This window comes from Crinia signifera, chromosome 6 (assembly GCF_055691185.1).
Source record: "Crinia signifera chromosome 6, ASM5569118v1, whole genome shotgun sequence".
NCBI lineage: Eukaryota > Metazoa > Chordata > Amphibia > Anura > Myobatrachidae > Crinia > Crinia signifera.
In genome coordinates this window covers 239,509,633-239,535,145 of record NC_139222.1, presented here as the reverse complement: position 1 = coordinate 239,535,145, position 25,513 = coordinate 239,509,633, and the positions used below count along the sequence as shown (strand labels likewise).

The 25,513-nt window shown below is 45.0% G+C and overlaps 1 protein-coding gene across 1 annotated transcript in view; it reads right to left on the bottom strand.

Moving 5' to 3' along the window:
• Nucleotides 1–1,360: 1,360 nt before the first annotated feature.
• Nucleotides 1,361–25,513, bottom strand: part of YBX3 (Y-box binding protein 3) — a 35,440-nt gene continuing 11,287 nt past the window's right edge. The window contains exons 4-9 of the mRNA XM_083145598.1: nt 15,207–15,296; nt 13,689–13,811; nt 8,116–8,213; nt 5,991–6,171; nt 2,812–2,896; nt 1,361–1,937 (exon numbers count right to left, since the gene is read on the bottom strand). Coding sequence (XP_083001724.1) covers nt 2,837–2,896; nt 5,991–6,171; nt 8,116–8,213; nt 13,689–13,811; nt 15,207–15,296 — 552 coding nt within the window. The 3' untranslated portion in view covers nt 1,361–1,937; nt 2,812–2,836. The remainder of the gene's footprint in view (nt 1,938–2,811; nt 2,897–5,990; nt 6,172–8,115; nt 8,214–13,688; nt 13,812–15,206; nt 15,297–25,513) is intronic.

Sequence of the window (25,513 nt, the reverse complement as noted above, 5' to 3'; positions counted from 1 at the left end):
AGGAACACATTCACACCTGCCAGATCATATATCTGAGACAGTAATGATGACGTGTTAACTGGATTTTAGTTATTAATAATAATAATAATAAGAAGAAGAAGAAAGCAAGAATCTGACAGGGACGCTGACTACGCTGGCTGCAGAAACACTATGCTATTTATGACAGGGACACTGACTACGCTAAGCGGCCGTGGGAACACTACGTTACTTCTAACTGACTACGCTTACTACGCTGGCCGCATGAACACTACGCTGATTCTGACAGGGATGCTACGCTAACTATGTAACGGGTGCCGTGCTATTACACAAGTACCCAGATATCTTCTGGGCTGAGCTGTACTACTGGTGCTGGTAACTCTGGAAGATTTCTGGGCTATATCATTTTCTAAACTCTTAGGGACTGCCAGCACTGAGCTTGGCACCTGGGAATCAGCATAATGCATTACACACTTAAACCCACCCCAAGACTCCTATTGGCTGGGGGGCTGGGATTAACTGTGTAATGTATTATGTTAATTCCAAGGCGCTGCTGCTGGGGATAACCCCCAGTACTCCACCCCGGCACCTGTGAGGGTTTTTTAAACTTACCACTGAAGTGGTTAAAGTGGTTGGAGCAGTTTTTCAGGAAAACTGCTCCAAAAGCTTTTTAATACATTAGGTGATACTAAAATAATGTGAAATAGTTTTCACAATATTTTAGTAAAAGAAATGTTAATAACTCTTTCCCATAAATCACTGTGTACTGATACCAATGTTATGGGGGGAAAAATCTCGGGTGTGTTTTTCATTCAAATTTTGATACTATATACACAGTATTCTAATAATTTTTGTTACAGAGATTTAGATATATTGTAGAGCAGGAACTCAATCACCGATTCAAAGATTCTCCGCCAGTAACTACTTATTGACTTATCAAGGCGGGGGGAGATTTACCAAACCTTCTAAAAATAAAAAGTGGAGAAGACATATATTACAACCAATAAGATTCTAGCTATCATGTGTCTAGTACAGGCTAAAAAATGATAGCTACAATCTTAATGGTTACTCTGGGCAACATGTTTATTTTAAATGTTTACATTTAGGGCAGACTAGAGGGCCCAAGTGGTTCTTATCTGTCTTCAAATACTATATGGTAAATTTACTAAGATGGGAGTTCTACTGAATATGGGAGGATGCCCATTCAGATCTATCTTTTATCTTCCAGAAGGTTCTAAATAGAAGTAGACTTTGGTTGGTTGCTATGGACAACATATTATCTGCAATAGAACTCCTTAGTAAACGCATCCCTAACTTTATATGTCTGTTAGATCTCCAGTTGCATCAAAATACAACACAACAAATGTTTAAGATCTTCCAAACTAATTGATTTTTATTTCAAATGCATCTAGAGGCTGTATTTCACGTGTGCAAAAATAGCCACCATCTTACTGATGATGAATCAACAACGGTGGCAGCAGCTAGGAAGGAGACATTTGTTTGTTCTTTTTATTTATTTTTTGTTCTTTACTTCGTGTAGATCTTCATCCACTTAAACTTCAAATAGGATTTCACTCTACTGATGTAGCTGTAAATAACGTTTCCATTTGTTATTGTCATGACTTTATAGCAGTATACGCGAGTCTCAGCATACATTATATGTGAGATATCTTGACATAAGAGTGTAATAACACTGTTCAGTATCCATTCTGAACATCTTTATGTGGTCACAATGTTGTTTTACGGTTATATTGACTAGTTTGGTGATTCCATGTCCATTTGTAGTACTTTGTGTATCTTTGACATCTAGGAGGTGTAGGTTGTTCATAGGGTAGCGATCCACAGCAAGCAAGCTGAGCAGCAATCTGTGTCCCTCCTCATTATTAGACAACTTCACAATTAACAAAATCAGTAGTAGCAGGTAGGTAGTGGTCACTTCTAATGTTCATCTCACATTTTGCCTGGAAAAAGGAACAATGCAGATAAGATAAATTATATAACGTATGCATGCTACAGTATCCTAATGTAACATATGCCCCCCCACCGTTATTCCTCCTCATCCTCTCTCCTTTACACGTGCCTTTACTCCCAGATCTCAACTGTTTAAGAGAGGAGAGGTCCCATGTGCAGGCTATGTGTGGGCCCCCTACTTTCTGGCAGTGCAGTAGCCATTACAAAGGACTCTGGGAAACATGACGCCCATGTTATGTTTCCATAGGCATAGTACTATGCTGTACTTGTTTTTTCATTGTATAGCAGATCTACAGTACCTTGGACAGAGTTCTATGTAATGTTAGCTATCTGCAATGAAGGGGGCAAGAGCAATTCCCCAGTCCTACCTGTACTTTGCTCTTCTTATACACTGAGATTACTCAAATAAATGTTTACATTAATGCTGCTTGTAGCGCTCATTATATGTATAAATGGAGTCAAATATAATGCAGTAGATTGGGAAATATACAGTATATGCTATAGTGTTCATTCTAGCACCTGCCAACTTTGAAAACCCATGCAGTTCCTCTTCCCTGCCTGGGGTGTCGCTGTATGCTGTAGTGCTTCTAGCACAGTGTGGTCTGTATATCAGCACTGATATGCAAACCAGACCTGTGCTAGAAACACCACAGCAGACAGCGACACCCCAGGCAGGGAAGAGGAACTGCATGGGTTTTCAAAGTTGTCGGGTGCTAGAATGAACGCTATGCTATGATTACATGGACTTTTTATGATTAGTCTGTACTGAAACATATAATTATCATCATTATAGTCCTGGGTGAGTTAGACAGAGGCACAGAAGCAGCCGCAGGCACTGTAACTGTAACTGACCATATCACTTACATGTTGGACGATCAGGTCACTCAGATTACGCAGCATTGCTTTTCTCAACCACTGGCACAGGCTTCTCGGCTGCGCTCTCAGCCAGCTACAGTGCATACATAAAACAGGTTATTTTAGCATCAGCAGTAAGTCCCTCATTAATTCCTATGGCAATAAGATCACAATGATCACAAACACGGAGCGTAGTCCTTTGAGCTCAGTGTTTAAAAGACGGCCCTTCTTCCTGGCTTTTCATTATTGCTGATACTGTAACTCATTCTATCCGAAAGGATTTACTAACACCCAAATGCTCCAAGGGTACTTTACTGGGAGTTCTTCATCCGACAACACTGTGCACCCAGATTACCTGTACTAGCAATGAATTACAGACACTGTAATGATCGGTGAGTTGTAGACCAGAGCACGTGGGAGGGAGGGAAAAATAAGCACTGGTACAGACACTGGTCTGTAATGTTATGGTAGGAAAAGGTCTTTTATATGGGAATTATACTGTGTGGCCCTTATGGCATAGCTGCCGACTTTTATGCTGCCCTCTCCGGGAGAGGGCAGCCAGCCAGCTCACTGAGGTAGGGGGGCAGGGCCATCATCGGGAGGGGGAAGGGCGGTTTGGGGGCGGAGCCACGGGCGGGCTGCTCTATCGGGGCATGGTTATAGCAAACGTGTCATTTTAGCCCCATCCCCCGCAGTGCAATGTCTGTATTTCAGTCATTACACTGCGGGGGGCGGGGCTAAAATGACGCGTAGTTCAACAACAGCTGGAGTGTCAAGGTTAGCCATCACTGCTCTAAACCAACCAAGCCCAGTAAAACGTAACATTTATATTTATCTATCAAAGTCATAGGGGTATATTTATTAAGATGGGGTTCTATTGAAGATGGGATGTTGCCCATAGCAACCAATCAGATTCTGTCTATTATCTTCTAGATCAGTGGTTCTCAACCTCGGTCCTCAGGACCCCCCCAACAGTGCACACTTTCCAGGTCTCCACACAGAATCACAGGTGAAATAATTAGCTCCACCTGTGATCTTTTAAGATGTGTCAGTGAATAATGAGTGCTCCTGCCGGGTGACCTGGAAAACGTGCACTGTTGGGGACCGAGGTTGAGAACTAAGTAAATAAGAAGTGGAATCTGATAGGTTGCAACATCCCATCTTCAAGAGAACTCCCATTTTAGTAAATGTACCCCTTATGTGGCCTACACACGTAGAGATTTTGCTGAGTGATCTGAGCGATGCTAAACCACTCAGATCGCTCAGTAAGATCGCTCAGCACAGATCGCTGCACAGCGATATGTCAGCGCTGTGTGCTGAGCGATCTGTCCGGGTCAGTGTTTTCTGGTGAGAACAATGACCCCGACCTGCGATCTAACTAGAATTTTTCCAGCTTGCTGGATCTTACTCGCTGGGAGATAGCGAAGTGTGGGGCCGTACATTACTATCGCTATGGCCCCTACACCTGCAGTGATTCAGTGGCATTTTCTAAGTGATCTAGTCTAGCTCCATTAGTCTCAGGCAAAGAAACATACACACAGAGTATATGAAAAGCAAATAATATTTACACACGGATGTAAGGTACATCCAACAAGGTTTAGGTCAAAGTTATTGGTGTACAGGTAATGCATCTCAAAAGAAGATTACCTGGTGATGTACACCAAATAAATACATTTTTACCGGACTAAAATGGACCTGCGATCGCACAGAAACACATGGGATCAGGGATAAGCCCCCGATCCCTTGTGTTATCACCGCTCCGGCGGCTGCTTATCAGGGATTATGTTTTTTGTAATCCCTGATAAATGCAGGCATCGGGCGATGTCAGCATATAACATTATTGGATAGCACTGAAACAATGACAGTGGGTAATTGGATACCGGCCTTACTTATAAACATTATGATTTAATGACTTTGGTAGGTTCAGTGCCTCAACAAAGAGAGGACCTTTTCTTTTTGTAATGGTTTCCAATGAACAGCTACTGTAGAAATAACACCTGGCTCTTGAAAGGAGACATGACACGGTCAACCAGTAAGGAGTCGGCCATTGTATCTAACCATGCTGGCCAGGAAATGTTCTCACCAGCTTTATGTACTTATTCCAAAGGTTTCTTCCTTGTTGTTCATGTACCAAATGTGCATATAAGAGTAGGACATTATAAGGGGTTGATGTGTTGGGCAGCTATTTTGCTGATTAGATTTATTCATGGAAATACCACCAAACTTGTTTATTTTCCATACACAATACTGCCTACAGTAGGAATGATAGATCTGGGCACTGCTCACACTTCTAAAACATAATGGCCTAAAAAAAGAGTTACAAAAATATGACCGTGTTACAGATGTAGCCACTGTCATCTATCCCTATAATAGGATTAAGTGAGTAATTGGATTACTCTGCTAATCCCCTACTGTATTGTTCTATGTATTGTATTGCAGCCGAGAACAATAGGATAGCCATGTCGAGCCATGGCCTAAAGGCCCCCATACACTAGGGCAACTTGTCCTTAGGACAGCTCCCGGCTCCCCCTGCCCGGCTCTATGCCGCCTGTGTCCCCCGCAGCGTCCCCAGCCCCCCCTGCTCCCTCCACCGCCGCACCGCCCCACTAGGTCCCAAGTCGGGTGGTCGGACGTGCAGCAGGTCCGACCACCCGACGCAGATCCGATGCGCACGGGACCGCGCATCTGATCTGAGGGGACATCAAAACTAGCCGATTTTGGTCCGATTTCGGCCAGATCCGACTGATCTGGCTGAAATCTGACCAAAATCGGCTAGTGTATGGGGGCCTTAAGGAACATAGATGAGATGGGCTCCTACTGTATGTGTGTTATTTTGCTTAAGCTCGTGCGTATAATAAATATTTATTTAATTACAAGTACAGAAATTAGGCCAATATCCAATTAGCTGTGGTAATTTTCTGCAGCAAATGGATTTGCCCAGGGCTATCCAATAACTCCGATACATGGCATTTCTCAGGGATTATACTAATCTATGATAAGTAACCTCCAAGTCGTGATCACACATGAGATCAGGAACTTATCCCAGAACCCATTTGTTACTGCATTATCACAGGTTCTTTTTCAGACTCTCTCTCTCTATCTATCTATCTATCTATCTATCTATCTATCTATCTATCTATCTATCTATCTATCTATCTATCTATCTATCTATCTGCACTGTTACATACCTTAGTTGTCTCTTTGCCCCCCTGTGCTGGAGCATTTACTTGGTCGGGTCGTCTCCGATAGTTGTACGGCCTTCTGAAACCACGGCGGTTCTGTTGTTGATCTGGAGCCCCGGTCTCATACTGATTGTCCTTGGTCTCATTTTCCCCAGTAATGATAACAGATCTCGGTTGAGACACGGGACTGTGTAAAAATAATGAAAAAGAGGAAATTAACAAGTAAACTGTACACACTAAAGGTACACACACAATATACAGATGGAACATATGCAGCGCTAAGCAAACTTTCTTTCCTTAAATTCTTCCTTGTTGACTCCAGATGAGTGCCATGTACAGTAATATGGAGAGAAATTGTATATAGTGTAACACAACGTTTAGTTTTACAATTTTGCATGCATATACGGGATGCGGTCATTTGGTCTACAGCATTATGGTCGACAGTCATTAGGTCGACACCATTAGGTCGACATGGTAAAATGTGGACATGGGTCTAGGTCAACATGGGTCTAGGACGAAAGGTCATTAGTTCGACAGGTCATTAGTTCGACATTGTCTAGGTCAACAGTCAACATGGAGTTTTTCACTGTCTACTCAGCCAACATGTGCCGACAGGCAGTATTTCATGCCCTACCATCCACTAGGGCGTGGTGGAAGAATAAAATAGTGTGGCGAGCGTAGCGAGGCACCGTGCCCGATGCATAGCGAGCGCAGCAAGCGATGCAAGGGGATGTGGTGCACTGTAAACTGTGTCCATGTCCACTGTGTTGACATTCAGGTCAAAAAACAGTGAAAAACCCCATGTCAACCTTTTGACTGTCAACCTAGACACTGTCGAACTAATGACCTTTCGACCTAGAACCATGTCGACCTTTTCCCATGTCGACCTAATGGTGTCGACCTAATGACTGTCGACCATAATGCTGTAGACCAAATGATCCCAACCCGCATATACAATCCATAGCCCAGAGCATCACAGAGGCAGCAACTGAGGTGAAAATCTCTGTAAATGTTGTTGTTGCAGTGTAGACAGAGCTCTTCTTTATTAACTGCATCTGTGGAATCATTCCAGGCTTGAACACCTTTTTTATTTTAATTTTGAATATCTTATCTAGTGGCAGCTTAAAGGGAGATATAACTTAATTAAACCTTCTGAAAACACATACAATTAGGACCTCAGTAAACACTCATGGCAAGAATTGAATTTTGATATGTGGAATTTGTCTAAATTACTTCTATTAAAAAAACAAGCGAAATGAACAACACAATCTAAGTGGCGCTTAATAATGCATCAATCACATATTAGCATAATATTGGTATTTTTAGTCTAAAAAAACTGGGAATAATAAAAATAAAATAAAATAAATAACAATAACAGTTAAGGTGTGTACACACGGGCAGACATGGAGGCCGTTGATATCGTTATATCGTTTCCATATCGACGAACGCCGGTACTATATAGTCTAAATCGAATAGAAAGTGACCCTGAATTGCACCGTGGTCCTTATTCTGGTTGGAACGCTCCCCTGCATATTCGCGCAGCGAAGCAATGTTGAGCGGCTGTGTATGCGCATAAACTTTTATGTGCATGTGCAGCCACTTGGTGCAAGTGGGGGCGGAGACCTGCTTGTTCATCATCCCATTCGCACCTGGCAGTGCGGGCGGGGGGGCGGTGGTGAAGGGACGCACCCAGCATTTCATGGGTGCTTCCATGAAAACGCTGGGCGTTCCCATGCTAATGCATCCGTGACGCAGGTGCGGGGGGGGGGGGCGGACAGCTGCCCGGCAACTTCCTGTACAGGGCGCCCGCAGACCTAAGACGCCACAGAGGTGCCTTAGATCTGCGAGCGCTTGCTAAATCATTCGATGGTCACCAAACTGGAACTGATGTGAATGTTCAAATATTCTCTGTAAAGCGCTGCGGAATATGTGTGCGCTATATAAGAAACTGCTAATATTAAAATAATAATAATTATTGATGTATTATTAAACACCACTTGGTTTGTGTTGTGCACGTAAAAACAAAGATTAAAGTTGCATTGGACATATATCAAACCCTATTTGTCATTACATTTGCTCCATGTTAGTAGCCTAACAGTGTATATCCTGATTACTGACAGCAGCGACTTACCGGCGATACCTTCCACCGCGGTAGTTGGTAGGTTGGCGCATTGGTTGCTGGGCTTGAATTGTTTCAGGGACACCGTCTTTCATTTCTCCATCTCCTCCCTATAAGGATGCAGGTATATACACGTGAACAATTATAAAGTCATGCCAACATTGCTTAGTGCCATCATTTCTTAGTGTGATAAGCAAATGCATAAACCACAGCCAGCATTTAAAGTTTGTAAAGAGTGGTTGCCAATGAAGGTGAGTATTGCTTGTCAATTACATTTAGATTTCAAGTACTTTAACCTTTAAAGTGTCTTTACCTAGTACTCAGTTAAATACTTTTTCAAAACTTTGGCCAAGGATGGGGCCAGGCCACTTGACCATCATGCAAGAATTGTCTGGTTTTCAGTGATTAGAGGGAGTAATGAGACACAAGGCAAAGCAAACAGATTTAGCAATCACGTAATAGAGGCCCAGTAACTAGAAGGGCATTTCCCATTCAACTGAACTGTTTCAGCTTAACTTGTCACTTTGTCCCCAGGAGGTCAATGGGGACCATGACTAGATCAAGATCATCTGAATGTACTGTGAACTCCAGCAGCCACCACTGAGCATAGTTACCTCAGTTCAGAGACAACCACAGGGCTGAACCACCTGCAAACGTTTAGATCACAAAGCTGCTCTAAAATGTACTAGAATATTTGAATAGACTTGCCTATCATGCATGTTTCCCAGATCTTTACTATATGATAAATCATTGAGGGCATGATCCCTGGACACATGTGCTTGTAATCGGAGTTGCCCAGTTGACTGGGCTTTCACACTCCCTTTTCTCTTATAATCCTAAGCATCTGTTACTCTCTCTCACACATAGTATGAACTTCAGGAGACAAATTTAGACTTTCAACAGCGGCAGCTGCTCCAGTTAATTCTTCATCTGCCCCTTCATTTCCAGGAAGCACTGACACGAGTCATTTAAGACTTGGAACTGTCACATCTATATCTACACTGTTACTTTACCTGAGTGTGGGTACTACTTGTCTCTAATAAAAAACAACAGCAACAAGAGAGTCAACTTATGTGCACTGAGTGGTACATAATGGGGAACAGCAGCTATGACTGCTTGTGCTTTAATAAAGATTTGTAAACATATTGGGGGTTATTGTGGTTGATTCGCAAGGCTGCGAATTCGCTGCCTTGCGAGTCCACCAAACCCCACCTTAGAATGGTTGGCTGGGGCCACCCATTGGCAAGGGCAACTCGCTTGCAGGGGCTTGCGAATGGATGTTACCCAGTAACATCCATTTGCAGGGCAGGGTGAACCTCCCACAATCGAAAGATGTGGAAGGTGCCCACATATTCACAAAACAAGGAGGATGTTTTCAAAGACAGCGCAAGACAACAAGGTACAGCAGCTCGTGAGAATCACCAAGTGTCTCGTCAATTAAACACTTAATTTGTGAAAATCTAAAAGGTACGGGGTTTGTGAAGCCACACCGCTACCCCTGCATGTTTACATAGACATGAATAAATTAAAATCATACATAACTATCAATAAAGTGATATCCAATGGTTTCCAAAGGTGAGATAATGCACCTAGAATGACATAAATGACAACCCCTTTCCCAAATAATGGGATTGATAGTCAGGGGTATATCAACAGAAAATAATCATTTACAGGTGCACACATATAAAAGTGGCTCTCAAGTCAATTATATATGCGCGTATGCTGGGAAGGAAATGGGTGGGCAGCGGACATCCGGTGATGTCAGCTATCCGCCTTCCACAACTGCGTCATTGCCTCGTTATTATGAGAACCCCTGGGCATTCCCATATGCTAATGTGACCGCCCCTCTCTGCACCCTGCCCACTGTCCTGGGTGCGTACATGTGCAGTACAAAAACATAGCTCCCCCGTGTGAACGCAGCCCTGCTGCGAACGGACCAGAAGAAGGGCTAATAACTGTGAACAAAGGGTTGGGAGAAATAACGTCATTTCAATTTACATTATTTGAAAAAATAATACTTGTAATATCCAGTGTAATATTTGCTATATAGGGCGGTATTCAATGTGAATACCGGCGACTTTCAGCGAATCCTGTTTAGGATTCGCTGCACATTCGCCACTGGTCGCCGCGTTCCGGAGCCTCGCCAGCTCCGGTATTCAACGAGTCAGGGGCTCGCTGCCCCGCGAATATGAGCTCCTGCGGCGAACGCCGCAGGGAGCCTGAGGACGGCGGCAGGCAGGGAGATGGAAGTCTCCCTGCCTGCCCCAGAATGTTTGTGGGGGGAAGGTGGGCTCCCCGGGTGCCAGGCAGCACAGGCTGCCCCCCGGGGGTGCCAGCAGGGGACCCGGTATATTCACTACACCCGATCATGCATATGTAATGATCGGGTGAAGTGAATATATGAATATGTAATGAGCGGCTCGGCTCCGGCCCCCTGCTGGCTGAAATTCGCCGTACAGCACAAAATCGCCATAAAAACCTGGCGAATCAGCCTCATTGAATACTGCCCATAATATTCATTTGACATTTTGATGACTGAGGACACTTTACACCAAGCTAAAAGACAATCAGACACTAACCAACATTAAAGAAGTGTGGAAAACTAGTAGCATTAAAAAAGCTTAACAATTATAGTGTTTTTTAAATGCAAGATTTGTTAGGGCATAGAATAATGCAAATTGTATAAATAAGTAAATAACTTTTTTAAAGTAATATTTTTATGATTTTTCAAAAAGTCTGTTTCTTTTACAATTGATTGCTAGTGTTGGATGAAACCCCAATTACTTTTTTTTGGATGCAATTTTCATATTCATCAGATCACCTCCTAGCATAAGACTACAGTGTGATCCCACTGAGGATGACTATCCAGGTGCATCAATATACAGTAGTTCTGTCAAGCATCCTTGAGAAAGTGCATATGAACTAATGCATTAGACATTTGGCACAAGTTTGACCACACCCTTGCTACATATGGTATTTTGGAAAAACCATGATGGAGATAGACGATAGTGTTTTATGCGGAGTGGCCAGGAGTGATGAATAAGGAAAATAGTGGAATGATAAAGAACAATGGTAGGAGAGGATGAAGATGGATGCTTGGAAGGGATGAAGAGGGATGCAAGGAAGTGATGTAGAGGGATGATAGGAAGTGATGAAGAGGGATGCTAGGATGCTATGAAGAGGGATGATAGGAAGCGATGAAGAGGGATGGCAGGAAGTGATGAAGAGGGATGGCAGGAAGTGATGAAGGAGGGATGATAGGAAGTGATGAATAGGAAGTGATGAAGAGGGATGGCAGGAAGTGATGAAGAGGGATGCAAGGAAGTGATGTAGAGGGATGATAGGAAGTGATGAAGAGGGATGCTAGGATGCTATGAAGAGGGATGATAGGAAGCGATGAAGAGGGATGGCAGGAAGTGATGAAGAGGGATGGCAGGAAGTGATGAAGGAGGGATGATAGGAAGTGATGAATAGGAAGTGATGAAGAGGGATGGCAGGAAGTGATGAAGAGGGATGGTAGGAACTGATGAAGAGGGATGGCAGGAAGCGATGAAGAGGGATGATAGGAAGCGATGAAGAGGGATGCTAGGAAGTGATGAATAGGAAGTGATGAAGAAGGATGGTAGGAAGTGATGAAGAGGGATGGCAGGAAGCGATGAAGAGGGATGCAAGGAAGTGATGAATAGGAAGTGATGAAGAGGGATGGTAGGAAGTGATGAAGAGGGATGGTAGGAAGTGATGAAGAGGGATGGTAGGAAGTGATGAAGAGGGATGGTAGGAAGTGATGAAGAGGGATGCAAGGAAGTGATGAAGAGGGATGGTAGGAAGTGATGAAGAGGGATGGTAGGAAGTGATGAAGAGGGATGGTAGGAAATACCGAAAAGGGATGGTGGTGAGTGATGAAGAAGAATGTCATGGAATGATCAATAACAATGGAGAGAAGTCATGAATAGGAATAATAGAGAGCCATGAAGAGAGACGATGGGGAGTGATGAATGTCAGGATGGGTGAGGATAGTAATTAGGTTGACAGTCAATAAGCAGACCACCATGGGACATCAGGCAATAGGAAAACATGAAAAAGGTTGACATGTACAAAAGGTCGACATCGGAAAAGTGTAGATATGGAAATGATCAACACCAACACTGGAAAAGCTTGACATGAGTTTTTCCCAGTTTTCAGCATCTATGCTGACATCCGGATATCATAAAATAGTACCGCTATGCTTGTTATGCTTCGGGCATAGTGCCTCACTGCGCTCAACACACTCTTATATTGCCCCTCTATGCCCACTTGGATCATGAAGTAAGAACATGTCGGTTTAAAAATCATGAAAGACCATTGTATTGACCATTGGCATGTTGACCTTTTGTTTGTGTCAATTTTGTTTGTCTGTCAAAATTTGCATATTAACATGTTCATGTGTCGACCATTGGCATGTTGACCTTGTGCTTGTGTCAACAGTTCGTCCATGTCGACCGAGTGCATGTTGTCATTTTCCATGTGTTAACCAATATTGGTCAACCTACTGAATGTCGACCAATTGACCAGATATCAGGCAGCATATACTAAGGGGAAAATGTAGCTAGAAATCTGAATAGACCACATTTCCCAAGCTTGGGACCACGTTCCGGAATATGAGGCATTCCTGGCCTGGATGCATGCCAGAATGGAGATGTGGCAAAGAGACATAATAAAAGGAGCAATGAAAAATAGTGTAGGTGATCAAAGGGGAAAGTGGGATAACAAGGCTGATGGAGGGGTGAACTGACATAATGAGGGTGCCGGACGGGGTCCCGACAGTCGGGATCCCGACTGTCAAAACACAGACAGCTGGGTTCCTGACCGCCACCTGCTATTATCCCTCATGGGGGTCCACGACCCCATACAGGGAGAATATAATAGGTGGCGAGCATAGAGAGCCACCGTGTCCGCAAGGGGCTTAGTTGCGCTCACCATGCTGTCTGAGTCTGGCCAGTCAGGATCCCATCGGGCTAATGGCTGTCGGGATCCCGACTGTCGGACCCTTGTACCACACCCCATAATGAAGGGTGATAATAAATAATGAGTGGAGAAGGTGATGAAGGTAATAACACGGATGGATGACAATATTTTATAAATTGTTAAATTGGGTATAATGATAAATAACGGTATAGTGAAATATATAATTTAAAGTGGTGATTAATACCGGTAATGGGAGGTTGTAGAAGGAAGACAGTAAGGCATTGTTATGCATAATGAGTGGAGGATATGATGAAAGGAAAGGGGAATGAAAGAAGAACAAAAGTGATACAAAATAACCATCAAAATGAAAGTAAAAGGATGGAGGCCCCTTATAGGTAGCTGTCTGCGGGCACCATGGCAAACAATTGGTTTTTGGATTTTCCAACACTACTGAATAATATAAAAAAGAGAAAGTACTGATATGGTAACATACATTAGGCAAATCTTGAAGTGGTGCTAATTACTAAGAAGTAATGATAAGAATAGTCAGTGGCCAGGTGTTGATAAATCACAACTGATGTCACCAGTTACAGTCTCTCTCCCATAGACAAACAAATCGTAGCTTGGTACCTATTACATACCTCCCTTGGGGGCCCTCTTCTGCGCCCATAATAACCACGCCGATATCTACGTCGGTCTGCAGCGTAGCGGCTACCTTGAACTGGGGCCCCTTTCGGGCCAGTTACATTAGATGCCTCGGCGCCCTGAAAATATAGATTTTGAAAATGGAATTAGAATATTTTGAATATTAAGGAATATTGCAATATAAAATGAACAGCTTTGGTTAATGATAATATAACCCACTTGTTTTAACTTTTTGACCTAAGCATTCTTCTACAATAGAGGAATAATACAAAAGAGGTGGTGGTGGTGGTGGGGGGGGGGGGGGGGGGGCAGATCCAGGCCCCTCCAGCAGCCCTGCTGGGTATATAGCACCACTCCCCTCTTGGTGCCACTGCCCATGAGTGTCTGAGACTATTAACACCCCAATTGTGCCTCTGATCTCCCTTAGGCATGTCTCTGATCCCCCCCACCCCCCAATCACGTGTTCCTTTGCCCCCTCTCTTTATTTGTAACTTTTCCATGGCCACCATCCCTACTTTGCCTTTGCCCCCTCTCCAAGGCTGCTGGCTACTGATCAGAATTAGCATGGAGTAAAGCAATGATGATTGTTGTGAAGATAGCATGGCCGTCTGGTGTGTGAGTATAGATGGGGCTCACCCATAGTAAATGCATCTGTTGTGGCGTCAACAAGTCTCTTTTTGAGGAGCTCTTTTGTTAAAATTGATAGTATATAATATCATCTATCTATATCTATTATATATTATATGAGTTGTAGTGCATATAAATTAAAAATAGTTCCCGTGTGAAGCTGGGACAGGCTGGTAGTAGAATATATGCTACTAGACAGCCACTTTACTAACATACAGTATGGGCATTGTGTAGACAGTTGTATCGCCTCACTGGAGACCATTCAGTTAACCATGAGGTTCTATAGTAACCTCGCTGCTATGTTGCTGTGTACAAATATCTCACCTGCATTAATGAAAACATCACTCACTATAGCTGGTATCTGTGAGGTGCGAGTAAATAGGAGTAAAGATTTTTATTACCTAGAATTTTGTACAGTAATACAGCTTCGGGGCTACCACTGGGGGCTTTTTGAATCGGCCTCATTAACTTCAAATTACTAGAGAAGGGTTATGATATAAGGTGGGATTAACCCTATAGGATGTGGCTACCAGTAGGTGGGATCAGGCAGCGGGGGAACTTGTGGGTGGTGTGTAATTGCTATAGGAAGAACTGGTTGGACTGAAAATCTGGTAATGTATGAGAGCAAATTAATCAACTATTTGCTTCCAAAAGCTGGACAATGGCAACAATTATAATACAGATAAATTGGTTAAAACAAATCCATTTTTGCCTGTTCTTCTGTGGGAGTAAAACGGTCATTTGTTCCCATACATTACCAGATTTTCGTTCCAACCAGAAAGATTGGACAGATAATCTTATAGTGTATGAAGCGTAAGTGATTGAATACTCCAATATCATATAATGCAGAGCTAGAGATGACGGTCACAGTATAACAGATATCTCACCTTTTCCCCAGCAACAACATCAAACTCCACAACCTCTCCATCCCCTACGCTCCGCAGGTATTTGCGAGGATTATTTTTCTTGATTGCTGTCTGTAAGCAAGTGACAAGCATACATTATCAGTTACCATATATTTATACTGACTGACAGACCATTTACAGAACTGGATAGTACCCTCCTAGGTGATATTTGGACCGGTGCTGAAAATTGCCCAGAAAAGTGCACGTTAGCTATCCGGCCACTTACATTCACTGATTAAGCACAGTTGCAAAATTTCAAATTTCAAACAGAAAATAATAATAAAAACTATCAACTGTACAGTTCTTTAGTGCACTAAGGCCCTTATTCTTTTTTTTTCAATAATAGATTTTTATTAAGTCCTGCACAAGTACAAAATAAAGGAAAACATTTTGCGTAGAAACTTAATGTACAAATACGAGTAATCAGATAAAAGGAGAACTCTTAACATCAAAGTATACACTATGGAAAAATTGGCTAAATTTCAGTCAAATAAGCAAGACTAATATTTATAAAAGAAGAGGTGAGAAGAAGGAGAGAAGGAATAGGAAAGGCCCAAAAGGGATGGGGGAAGGTAGGGGGTGGATCCCAATGTGTGCTGAAGTGTGAATAAGGACACTGCGTTGACCCCCAGGAGGGGTCATGCACCCATTATGGAACTACTCAGCCGAGGAATGTGGAGGTGAGGAGAGGGCTGATAAATCTAGGGGTTCAGTATAGGAGAGTGATAGGCCTCGTGTTTCTCTGTGTTCGCTCCATTTGAGCCATTTGATATGGATCGACGAGGCTGAGGATGAGTATTTAACGTTAGCTGTCTCAAATAAGAAATGTTTATGAGTAGTATTAGCAATCTGCAAGATTGAAGGTACAACTGGAGATTTCCAATGTTGGCCTATGGCTGCCTTAGTTGAAATCAAGATATGCCTAAGTATATATAGATCCCCCCCAGAAAGTAACATGTTACGGTGCAGTAACGCCACTATCGGATCCGGAGGGACGCGTAGTCTCAGGACGTCACTGATGAGAGAGAATACTTCAGACCACAGCGGACGTATCATTACACAATCCCAGAAAATGTGGTAGATTGAACCAACATCACCACAACCTCTCCAACAGAGTCTGGAGACGGCGGGCCAGATCCCATGTAGCCGCTGAGGGGTGAAGTATGCCCTCTGGCATAATTTATAAAACATCTCAGAATGGTTTAGACATTTGGACATTTTAAAGCCAGAGTAGACAATGGAGTCCCAGTCCTCCTCAGTGAAAGTGACGGAGAGATCCGCCTCCCATTTTAGCTGCGCCGGCAGTTTTCCTTTTTTCAATTTTGTAAGTAAATAATAGTACCATTTTGATATCCCCCCTCTATGCGTCTGAGAAGACAGATAAGATAATAAGTATTTAGGGAAGGATGGGCCCATTGTAGCATTTTTAAAGGTAGCGGATAACCAATGGCGGACTTGGAGGTATTTGTAGAAATCCTGTTTGGGCAGCCCAAACTGCGCCTGCAGAGCGGAGAATTGTAAAAGGGTGCTATCGAGGTACAACTGTCTCAGGTATAAAATTCCTGCCTCAATCCAAGAGTCCAACTGTAAGTTGGGAATGAGCCTGGCTATAGATTTTATTGATAGGTCGGGGCCCGGCAGGGAGACATTAGTATCATCCGATATAGTTCTATACCAGACCGATAGAGTGGCTCTGATAGCCACGCCTGGACCAGACCATGATGGGGAAGCATGTGGAGGGACCCAAAGTAAATCAGGTAGAGGAATTTTTGGGGAGAAGGAGCGTTCCATCACCACCCAAGGCTTAGGGGAGTGGAGCTCAAACCAATCTCTGGCCTGGCTAAGTATACACGCCATTTGATATCTCTCAATATCTGGGTAGGCGGTACCGCCCAAGTCTTTAGGCAGCGAGAGAACCCCCCTGGATATTCGGGGCCTAGAACCCTTCCAGATATACCTAGAAAACAAAGTGTTGAATTTACATATCAGAGACTTGGAAGGAAGTCTAGGGATAGCCCTGAAAAGATACATAAGTTTAGGCAATAAAATCATCTTAGAGGCTGCAATCCTGCCCAGCCAAGAGATCTCATGGATGGACCATTCTAGAATTAATTTTTCAAAGGAGTTCAGTAATGGTATAAAATTACAGTCGGCTATATTGATGTCTCTAGTCACATGAACCCCCAAATATTTGATAGACTTTGTTTGCCAGGCATAGCGGTATTTATCTTTTAATAGTGCAACTGCTGCTGGGGGGATATTTAATGGGAGGGCTTCCGTCTTAGAAGTGTTCAATTTATAAAAGGAAACCCTGGAATATTCCTCGAGGATCCTATGGAGTGCGGGGAGGGAATTTTCAGGATCCAATAAACATAGGAGTATGTCGTCTGCGAACATACAAATTTTATGGGGAATCCCACTAATAATCGGTTCTTTAATCTGATTATTTGACCTAAGTTTTTCAGCAAGGGGTTCTATGGCCAGTACAAAGATGAGCGGGGACAGGGGGCAGCCCTGCCTGGTACCATTGGAAATTTGGAAACTAGAGGAAAGGCAACCGTTTACAAACACTTTCGCGGAAGGGCATGAGTATAAAGCAAATATAGCATCCAGGAATCTACCACTAATACCAAAACGTAACAGAACGGCCCTAAGGTAACCCCAGTGGAGCCTATCAAACGCTTTCTCAGCGTCAAGAGAAAGCAGTAATAGGGGGTCCTGTTTAAAGTCACAGTACTCTAAAATGTTGAAAACCCTTCTCGTGTTATCCGGAGCCTGTCTGCCCGGAACGAATCCCACCTGGTCTGCCGCAACAAGGGAAGGGAGTAAAGGTGATAAACGATTAGCCACTAGCTTTGCGTACAATTTAAGGTCGGTGTTTAATAAGTCAATAGGGCGGAAATTCTGAACCGATGTAGAGGGTTTACCGGGCTTAGGGATCGCCACAATTCGTGCTTCAAGCATTTCCTTCGGGAATCCTGTGGATTCTGAGGCTTCATTGAAGACGTTAACTAATAGGGGGGCCAGTTCCGACTTGAAGCATTTATAAAAATTAGAAGGATAGCCGTCAGGGCCAGGGGCTTTATCGCTTGGCAATGTATCAATGGCAGCCTCTATTTCAGAGATGGACCAGGGAGAGCACAAGGACAGACAGGTCTCGGAATCCAGCTTCGGGAGGTTAATGCTATTCAGAAAAGCGTCTATGTCTGCTGTCGATGGTTGAGGAGTGAGCGTGTCAGAGTTAAGATTATATAGCTGCGAGTAGTACTCCGCAAAGGTGTCCGCAATACTGAAAGGATCAACTACCCTAGCCCCATGAGAATTATATAAAAGACTGACTCTTGCCCTAGCTCTTTGTCCCCTCAGTTTTCTAGCCAAAAGGCGGCCTGCTTTATTCCCAAAAGTATAGAAGCGCTGATTCATTTTAGCTATATTCCTTTGCACTTCCTGAAGGGAGAACATGTTAACCTTGTCCCTAGCTTGAACAAGTAATTTAAACAAAGCTCTGTCTAGGGGGTCTGCCTTGTGGGCAGACTCCAATCTAGCTAATTCCTCTTCGGCCAATAGGAGATCTCTTGCCTGGGCCTTTTTCAACCTGGATGCTGCTTGTATTGCGGAGCCACGTACAACCGCCTTAAGCGAGCACCAGTGGTTGAACACATTAGTGTCCTCTGGTAGGTTGGTGGAGACATATAAAGAAAGGGAATCTTTAATGAATTTACGGGATTCGGGGTGAGATAAAGCCAGTTTGCCCAATTTCCATGGACCCGGAGGCATCCTATAGGAACTCTGATCCCAAGAGAACAGTATAGGGGAGTGGTCTGACCATGTAATGGGCAAAATGGCAATTTTATGTAAAGAGGCTAATGTCCATTTGTCGGTTAGCACCATGTCTATCCTAGAGTACGTCTGATGTGGATGTGAAAAGAATGTATAATCACGGACCCCTGGGTGTCTAACGCGCCATGCATCGTGAAGGTCGTATTCACTAATAATCCGTCTAAATCTATGGGAGTGATCTATTGCTTGAGGGCCTCTACTTGAACCAAGTCGAGACCTGTCCACGGCAGGATCCAAAACCATGTTGAAATCCCCCATGATCAAGAGAGCTCCCCTAGCATATCTCTGTACTGATGCGCAAAGTTTCCTAAAAAACGCTACCTGTCTTGTATTTGGAGCATAGCATGAGACCAGGGTGACCTCAACACTATCCAGTAGGCCCACTAAAATAATAAATCTTCCTTCTGGGTCCGCGTGTTGGGAGGTAACTGTAAAAGAGCAGTTAGCCGAGAATAATATTGCCACACCTGCTTTTTTAAGGGGCCCATTAGCGGTGTAACACTGGGGGAATCTGTTATCAAAAAATTTGGGAGGGGATGTTTTCTTAAAGTGCGTTTCCTGGATCGCAACTATGTGTGCTTTCAATTTGTGGAAAGAGGCTAAAGCTACTTTACGTTTCTGGGGGGAATTCAGCCCTTTCACATTCAGTGAGATAATATTAACCATAATCTAGGTCGAGGAGGGGTGCTACTCTACTTGAATGGTGCTCCGCACTGGAGACACGCTCACACACTGGGATCCAGGGGTTGGGCAGGAGAGACAGACAGGATATAGTAGGGGGAAGCAAGGAAAAAAGAAGCAGAAAGAAAGCGACTCTGAAGAGAGTCGTAGAGAGGCGCCATAGACGGAGCGCCTCACCCAGGGTTCTAGGAGGGGGTAGCGACCGTCCACCCCCCAGCCGCCCAAGAGCAGTGACAGTATTGAGCATCAGACGGACTGTAGTCTAGAACATGCAATTACACAGGACCAATGATAGAAGCATAGAAGAGAAAAGAGGAATACAAAAAAAAACCCCATAAAATAGGGAGAAGACACGGTATGAAGACATTAACAACTCTGTAACTTATATCGTGAGCGTCTACAGAAACATGCATCTATTCTCCAAATCCCACCATTAACAGCGATACCGCCGCATGCACCCCGGCGCACCACCGGCACCCAGAAACCAATCATCCCGCAGCACCGATAGGTGCCCCAGGGCGCACCCAGGGGGAACACACAGCACACATATATGATTCAGTGGGAGCAAAAATGTGTCAAACAATCGAGAGATAAACTATCCTAATTTCTAAGAAACCTGTATACCAAAATATAAAGAAACCTTACTGGTATGTGTAATATCTCAGAGCAGTAAAAAATAAGAAGGAGATATAATCCCAACAGGGTTAGATAGACAATAACATGTATATGGGCCCTCGCCGTCGGGGCACTACTCCGCCGTCGACCAGTCCTGCTGGAGCCGGCGGGTCGGAGATGCCTCCGGGGGAGGGTTCGAAATGTTCCATTTTTGGAGGATTCTCAAGCCCTCATCAACTGAGGAGATAGCGATGGAGGACCCCTCACGCACGATCAGCAAGCGGGTCGGGAAACCCCAGCGATAAAGGATATTAGCTTTCCTTAGAGCTGCGGTGATAGGTTGTAGGGAACGCCGTTTGGCAAGAGTCGCTTGTGACAGGTCTCCAAACAACGGATATGATCCCAGAGCATCGGCAGTCTCAGAAGAAGGTCTAGCAGCCTTCAATAGCGCTTCTTTAATGTGGTAAAAGTGTACCCTCATAAGGACATCTCGAGGTACACCTTCAGGAGCGTTCCTAGCCCTCGGCAGTCTGTGGATCCGGTCCAGGAGTAAGTCCGAGGACAAAGCCGAAGGTAGGAGTTTTTTGAAGATGTCCATTGCAACGTCATGAAGGCTGCTGTTAGAGACATTGTCGGGGATACCCCTTAGCTTGAGGTTGTTCCTGCGGGACCTATCCTCCAAATCTGCCAGTTTATCCCGCATCAACGCGACCTCTCCTTCCAAGGTGGCATGCGAATCTATCAGGTCATTGTGGGAGGCAACCACCTCCCCCATCTTCGTCTCCAGCGCGTCTGTACGTTCTCCCAAATCATCTATGGATCGCTGGCACGATTGGAGGGAGGCACGAATCTCTGCAGAAACCTCGTCTTTCATCTGCGTCAGCAGGATTTTCAGAGTGCCCACTGTTAGAGCCTCATCGTCAGGAATCTCCCTCCGGGCTGGGGTCCCCGAAGTGGGGGCAGAGACAGGATCAGGAGCAGACATCCGCGGGGGAGGGGTCGAAGCTGAAGTAGAGGGTGGATTGCCTCCGGAGGTAGAGGATCTAGGTGACGGCTTGAAGAAGGCTACTTGTGACACCGATTTAGAGACTTTGCTCTTTCGAGGTCGCATAGCGGCGAGATTTTAGATCGCCCTCCAGGAAATAAAGCAATAGAAGCGTGAGGAGTCAATAAAGATATTACATCAACAGTACTGTCAGTATGGATCCATATATATTGGAATCAGTCCATCCGAGTAATCACTTGGGCCGAGGGGTGTAGAGAAGGTAATTACTGCATATGGCAACCGTGCATTTTGTCCTGAAACAGGAGAGACCCTCCGGAATGAAGCTTTGGGGTGGAGGCCTGGCCGTGTGCAGCAGGGGAGCTAGTCTCTCCTCTCCCCATGAGAATCTAGGGGGGCAAAGGGCTGATCAGCAGACCAGGTGGGGGTCCCCCAAATCTCTAGTGCCCAGCTGCAGGAGACTGACCTTTATCCCTGGTGCTTTCAATGCTGTTCAGAGGCAGAGCAGCCCCAGCTTCAGATGCCACCTCCAAGATGGCCGCCGTCTGTGCAGTGAGAGGGCGATTGCTGGGCTCCAACGCTGTTAATACAGCTCCAAGGCAGCAGAGGGTAATGGGGGCAGGCTGGGTGGGCAGAGCGGCAGGGCTGGGTCGATGTGTGGGTGAAAACCGCTGATTTGCGGTAGTTTCGCGGCCGCGAGTCCGCCCTGGAGCTCCGCCGCCGGGTGCGGCTATTAATTGAGGCCGCGGCTTGAGGCTGGAGCTAGGCCGCAACCTGCAGGAACTGATTTCTCAGTCCCCCGGCACCGCAGCTCGCTCCCGCTGGTACCGGAGGGTGCCCGCCGGACAGGGGGACACTATGAGAAGCAGCAGGTGTAGGGATTTTCTGTATATTAGCACTTTTGGAGTGCAGAAGCAGGAGCCCTTCGAAGAAGCGTCCTGCTTCCTTCCAGTCTAGGTCACGCCCCTAAGGCCCTTATTCTGATTGAGTCGGATGGCTCCATGTGCGGTCGGACGGCCGATATTTGGTATTTGCGCATGTGCAGAGGCGTATCTGCGCATGTGCAAATGCGTCGCACGTCTGAACACGGAGTGAGATCCGTGCAGAAAATGCTCAGTCAGAACCGTCCGAGCAGGGGGTGGAGAGGGGCGTGAAGGGCTGTTTGGGCTTATTACCATATGCGTACGCCCTGCGTTTCATGGGCGTTCCCATAAAAACGCTAGGTGTACGTATGGTAATGCGGTCGTGATGCACGTGTGGGGGGCGGACAGCTGACATAGCCGGATGTCAGCTGCCCACCCATATCCCTGCTTTTATACGGCAACATGTCCAAGTGGTCTGGAGCACTCGGTGCTGCCTGACCCCTTGGTCCATCATTCGATGGTCAGCGACCATCGGAGGATGGGGATGTTCCCACATATGGAGGAGGTGTTCACACGAAACATCCACTCGCGGTCCGTTCGCTCGGCGTCTTACCGCGTTCGGACGGAGTGAGCGATCCCTACGGTAGGCGGGGCTAAGAACACTCGGTTCCTGTCCAAAAATATGCATCCGTCTGAGTCAACTAGATTAAGGGCCTAAGTGTAATAATGGGAAGTGAACACAAGTGGTTAAAAAATTGGATGAGTGTCTGTAGCAGACAAACTAATGACCTACCCCCCACAGGAGAATTCACACCACACAGTCCACCTCATCAGCACATATGCTGTGCTTGGCAGAGGGAGAAGGGAACAGGTGCCTTGTACATAGGACAGCAGCAATATAAGACTCTATGCCATCAATGGGAATCAACACTGCATGACAACTGGAATTATTCCAACAGCACCCTCCCCCCAAGTTACTATGCTGTGCTTTGTGACACATAACGAATGTGATACTTTACTTGGAAATTACAATATATATATATATATATTTTCTTATTCAGCCTGTAGCTTTGATGCTGAACTGTCTGGACATTTTGCGATCATGAAACATGTTACTCTACGTGGAATATTATCCGCTGATTGCTTCCACTGAATGACTCTGCTCTGTGTGCTTGACAACTGGGTCAGTGTTAGTTCCTATTACATTACCACCTGACAGATCTGGCGGCTGTGGAGAGTTCTATTTTAGCTGATCAGGGCTAATGCTGAAGAAGAAGGGATTTGTTAGGAGTGAGCGATTAGCCAATCATTAAAACAGCCATGAAGCATTTTGGAGCTTGTGGGATCCGACTGCAGGCGTACAATATAGCAATAATTTCTGAAGATATTTATTTATTTATTTACAGTTTCTTATATAGCGCAGCAGATTCCGTTGCGCTTTACAATTGTAGACAGTGATAAAACGGTACTCTTTACTTAGAAGGGCGCCCATCTCGGGCATTGAATGCACTAAAAAATCAGGTGCGATGCGACAGACAAGATGCCCGAGATTTCCCATAGGGAACAATGTTAAATGTCTCAATTGACCCGATTTTCCTGTTCAATGCCTCAATTGACCCAATTTTTCCATAGGAAACCATGTTAAATGGGCCACAGAGGCCAAATAGGCACCCTGAAGTGTATAATGGCCACCCGAATTGTTAACGCCACCCCACGATCAACGTCAACCCGAAGCGTGGCGAACGCAGCGAGCCCGCGCGGGGCGGCGGTACGCGTCCTACGACCTTATCATACCCCCACTATCCACGTCGGCGTGGAGTTGAGAATAGAAAGTGTGGCGAGCGCAGCGAGCCACCGAGCCCGAAGCGTGGCGAGCGCAGCGAGCCCCGCGAGGGGACGCGGATACCTTCACAGGTATCCGCGTCCCCTCGCGGGCTTCACAGCTGTCCGCGTACGCTCGCCACGCTTCGGGCTCGGTGGCTCGCTGCGCTCGCCACACTTTCTATTCTCAACTCCACGCCGACGTGGATAGTGGGGGTATGAAAAGGTCGTAGGACGCGTACCGCCGCCCCTCGCGGGCTCGCTGCGTTCGCCACGCATCGGGTTGACGTTGATCGTGGGGTGGCGTTAACAATTCGGGTGGCCATTATACACTTCAGGGTGCCTATTTGGCCTCTGTGGCCCATTTAACATTGTTTCCTATGGAAAAATCGGGTCAATTGAGGCATTGAACAGGAAAATTGGGTCAATTGAGACATTTAACATTGTTCCCTATGGGAAATCTCGGGCATCTCGTCGGTTGATCGCACCCGATTTTTTAGTGCATTCAATGCCCGAGATTTTTTACTAACGATGCCCACGATCAAAATCGTGGGCGCCCTTCTAAGTAAAGAGTACCGATAAAACAAACTGGGTAGCAACAGACAGACTTGGAGGTTAGAGGGCCCTGCTGCAAGCTTACAATCTATAGGGACATAGGTGGGAAACACAAGGACAGGCACCAGTAATAGCATAGCAGTCCCATCAAGTTACAGGTCCAGAAGGGAAGCAATGTAATGCATAAGTGCCTCAGAGGGTTATGCGTGTAGAACTTAAATATGATAGGCTTGCCCGAAGAGGTGTGTTTTCAGGGAACACTTGAAAGTTTGAAGGCTAGTGGACAGTCTTATTGATATACAGGATAGCTACTGATATTTGCATATAGTGGGAAATACGCTTAATTGTGCTAATTCCAAGCAAAACTAAAAAACTTCACTAACCAATGTTTCTTTATATGGCTGTACAAAATGGTTATAGATAAGAGATTGGGACCTTAAATCAATTAGATCTGCATGCTGTTTAGTGTGTGTGCTATATTTTACTGATTATACAGTATGATACCAAAAAAAAAAAAAAAAAAATGAGTGAACTCAGAGGTTCTCATATACAGTCCTCAAGGCACTCCAACAATCCGGGTAAATCAAAATGGCTATGGTACTAATTAAGTCACCTGTGGTCAAGCATGGATATACCTAAAACCTGGACTATTGGGGTGCCTTGAGGACTGCTGTATGTTTGGGAACCTGTCAGTTAATCGAATCCTTGTCCATATAAAAAAAAAAAAGTTACAATCTATGTCAGTGGTAGCCAACTCCAGTCCCCGAGAGCTACCAACAGTTCACATTTTCCAGACAACCTAGCTGCTGCACAGGTGCACTCATTACTGACTGACACATGTTAAAAGATCCACAGGTGGAGCAAAATACTTGACTGGAGATCTGGAAAACATTAACTGTTGGTAGCTCTTG